The 3,818-nt window shown below is 33.9% G+C and overlaps 1 protein-coding gene across 1 annotated transcript; it reads right to left on the reverse strand.

Moving 5' to 3' along the window:
• Nucleotides 1-1,476: 1,476 nt before the first annotated feature.
• On the reverse strand, nt 1,477-3,818 carry LOC147316601 (uncharacterized). The gene is made up of 4 exons (XM_086312806.1): nt 3,339-3,818; nt 2,484-2,552; nt 2,166-2,312; nt 1,477-1,695 (listed from the first exon to the last, which is right to left on the reverse strand). The coding sequence occupies exons 1-4, from the start codon at nt 3,795-3,797 to the stop codon at nt 1,477-1,479; spliced, it is 894 nt and encodes a 297-aa protein (XP_086168932.1). The 5' UTR covers nt 3,798-3,818.

A 3,818-nucleotide genomic window follows, 5' to 3' on the forward strand; every position in this document is an offset into this window, starting at 1 on the left:
GTTTAGAATAGGTGTAACAGTAGTTTTCCACATCTGTGCTTAGACTGCTCTAAAAATATATAGATAATGGGTCAGACATATAGTTTGACCCATTAAGTCTATTTGAAAAGTTTATGAAGTTCATGAAGATCACATGCAGTCAGATGTGTTTCTGTTTATCATTTTATGAGGTCACACAGCTGATATGAGTTTTGATCACAGTAGAACCATATTAATGAGTCTACTGTTTCCAGCTACTTTATGATAAATTTTATCCTGGTCACAGCACTATGTTAAAAACTGTAAGAGGTAAAGTTAACCCAATTAATACCTGATCATAAATCACTCTCTAACACAGGGCAGTGATTATTTTTCAATGTAATTTATTCCACAGCAATGTTCTTTATTTGATCCCTGTTTCTTTAAATATGTGCATCAATTGTTCAGCTGTGTGACTCTCCATACCTGAAATATATCACAATGTGAACTTCATTTCAACAATATTCTGTAGTTTATCATCAAATCAGGAAAGCTAAACTAAAACTAAACTAAATGGAAAAAAAGAAGCTCTTGGGAGTTTTAATGAAGTTGTAATGTTATTTATCCTTGCCATACGGGATGTGCACACAACTTCAGCAAATCAAAGAATATATTTTGTCTCTCATTTCCTGTTTATATATGTATATATTTTTGCAGTTAATAGCCTATCATGTGTCTGCGCATCTTAGGGCCATAAATGTAAACATGGCAAACAAGGATGTATTCACTATTCCAACGGATGCTTCAATTGTTTGTATAGATTTTGGATTAATTTGTAATGTAATTAATGTAAATGAATGTAATTATGTAAAAATCGTGTTTCTGTTCTGTGTCCTGTTCTGTTTGTATATGTGTGTGTGTGTTTTCTTTTTTTTGTGCTGCTGATACAACCAAATTTCCCCTTGTGGGACAATTAAAGGATTATTCTATTCTATTCTATTCTCATTGATATCATGTCTACCCAGAAATCTCAAGTTCATCATTTTGCGCTTCCACAATTATTTGAATAAAAAATTAAAAGAGAAGGAATGTTAAAATGAATATTTATTAGATTTTCAAAACAGTTAATTATGGTACAGGGCTAGATTCTAATGAACAGTCTCTACTTTATAATAAAAAACAAACAGAATAATTATTTTATATACCTGTGTATATACATTTACACAAAGGTCTTCATCTTAATATATACTTTATAATAAAAATAAAAGCATACACAATGGAAAATGGCAAAATTACCCTGAATTGGGCATAATGGACACCAACTAGAATTTGTAAACTGGCAAACTTTTCATTTATGTTGCTGTCACTTAAGCATTTAACTATGTGTGATTAATTAAAGATTATAAATACACAGAAAATATTAACTTCATTGTTTTTAATTTATAAAATATAACATTTTATATTTTTGAACAAACAAACAAGTAACAAACAAAGGAACAAATCAATACATTTTTTAAATTATTCACAGTGTTTTTTTTTAATCTGCATAATTTGCTTCCCCTTAATTTGAACTTTTACCCTGACCGCTGCCTCCTCAAGTTCATCGTCAAATGGTGTCCAGAGCTCACTGTTGATGAAGAGGCTCTGCCCATCATCCAGAAGAACCTCAAGCTGGTTCGGCTCGTCACTCATGGCCACACCAACGATGAGGACCTCCTCTCTGTCCTCTACTTTTGTCTGTTGACAAAGCATAAGCACATATTTAGCCCTGCAAACATTCCCTTTTTTTTAATCCAAAAAGAAAATCTATGGTCATCATGTGGTTTCAGTAAGTCACCAAGACATACACATTGTGTTTATACGTTTATATGTATGTGTTACATTATGCATTATATGATGCATGATCAATCATGCAGGTAATTAAATCCCAAAGACGTCTTGGGATTATGTTTATCTGGACATCTATATATGTGTGTGTGTGTGCGTGTGTGTGTGCGTGTGTGTGTGTGTGTGTGTGTGTGTATAAGATAATATGATTGATATATATATATATATATATATATATATATATATATATATATAGATATAATTTCATATTTTGACCCAGACTGAAAGAATATGTAGTTACATTTCAAAACCTAGTTCTAAACATTTGTTGATAAGACAATGCTGTGAAATATTGGTACAAAGGTTTAGCTTCTTCATACCTGAACCTTCGTATAAGTAGTGCTGTGCAGCTGTGGCCCATATGCGGTGTGGTTCAGCTTCATGTGGGAGAGGTTAATCTGGTCTCCCACATTAAAGGTGTGAATTCCTGCCTCCCTCCAGAGGCAGACTGAGATAGTATAACCATCCTGAAATCACAAATATGACAGAATTATAGATTTATTAATTAAATAATCCAAAATCCAGTAACTAGAAAAAGAAAGCCCACAGCCTCATACACTCTGCTCATGTACCAGCAATGTTAAATTTGTCACATTAGTTTAACGAATTTCAATATAAAACTAAAATTGCATCATTACCTCCTTTAGCTGGAGATTTCGCAAGGGAACGTGTTGTTTTCCCGACACTACATCCTTTACTGCAGAAAACTGAAAAGTAAATTGAAATAAAATATCAATAATAGTTAGTGTATTGATATGTGGTAGGTTTTTATTTCTTCAGTAAGATTTTTAGATTATATTATTGCTGTTATTAAGTATTCTTCATTGAACTTATCAGAAGCAGTTTATTAGGATGTTTTTCATGATTATGAAACAGCTTGAAGGAAATCTTTCTACAAACAATACATTTGTAACTTAGTTGGATTCTTAAGTGACAGCAACATAAATGAAAAGTTTGCCAGTTTACAAATTCTAGTTGGTGTCCATTATGCCCAATTCAGGGTAATTTTGCCAGTTTCCATTGTATCTGCTTTTATTTTTATTATAAAGTATATATTAAGATGTCTGTGAAGGTTCTCAGTCATCCAGGTCATCGTAGTCAAAGGAGCTTGCAAAGAAAAGCATCTGGACTTCTTTAAAGAAGAAGTCTTATTAAGTCTTCATCTTATATTAAGATGAAGACCTTTGTATAAATTTATATACACAGGTATATAAAATAATTATTCTGTTTGTTTTTTATTATCAAGTAGAGACTGTTCATTAGAATCTAGCCCTTACAATACAAATGTATGTAGACACAATGCAAATTGGCTGCATAAATACCAGAAACGGTCTTTGGAAAATATTTTTTAAAAATTGTGCTTAACAATCTTAACAGAATTTAGTCTCTGCTTGACAGCAAAAATTATTTTTAACTGTAAAAAAATACACGCAATAATGGGTTATTTGGAAACCTAAAGCCATGTAAATTCTGATGGAACCACAAATACTTACCTCCACCACCTCCCCTTGGACTGTGATGAGCCCGCCACTTGTGGAGCCCATCTTCAGAGGTGTCAGTGGAGCAGGAGGATGTAGAAGATGCTCTGCTTCGGTGAAACGATCCTCACTAACAGTTAGGTTTGCAGCCTTAAAAAATTGGGTTCGTGCAGTTATATTTATATTGTATGGTGGGGCCGTGCCCCTGAGTTCATACCCCCTCATTATGTAGCATCCCCCCTGCTGGATTTTAGAGGAGAATTCCTCAAATATTGTGACCTTGGTCACAGTCTGGGTATCTGTGATGGCTGCCACAGTGTTCTTTTTGGTAATCAGGGGTGTAGCTGTCCCATCTTGGAAGTGCCAGCTAGTGACCCTCAGCTGGTCGCATGATCTTAACACTTTGAAATGTAGTGGGGGTGGCCGGAAATACGGTGTGTCAGGGCGAGTATTTAGAAGCTTCATCAAAGCCATTCTGAAAAAAAAGGCAACACA

Source organism: Aulonocara sp. 'chitande type north' Nkhata Bay, linkage group LG12 (genome assembly GCF_057382095.1).
Source record: "Aulonocara sp. 'chitande type north' Nkhata Bay isolate Kocher_YH1m ecotype deep benthic linkage group LG12, A_spYH_male_GT1.1, whole genome shotgun sequence".
NCBI classification, from domain to species: Eukaryota; Metazoa; Chordata; class Actinopteri; order Cichliformes; family Cichlidae; genus Aulonocara; species Aulonocara sp. 'chitande type north' Nkhata Bay.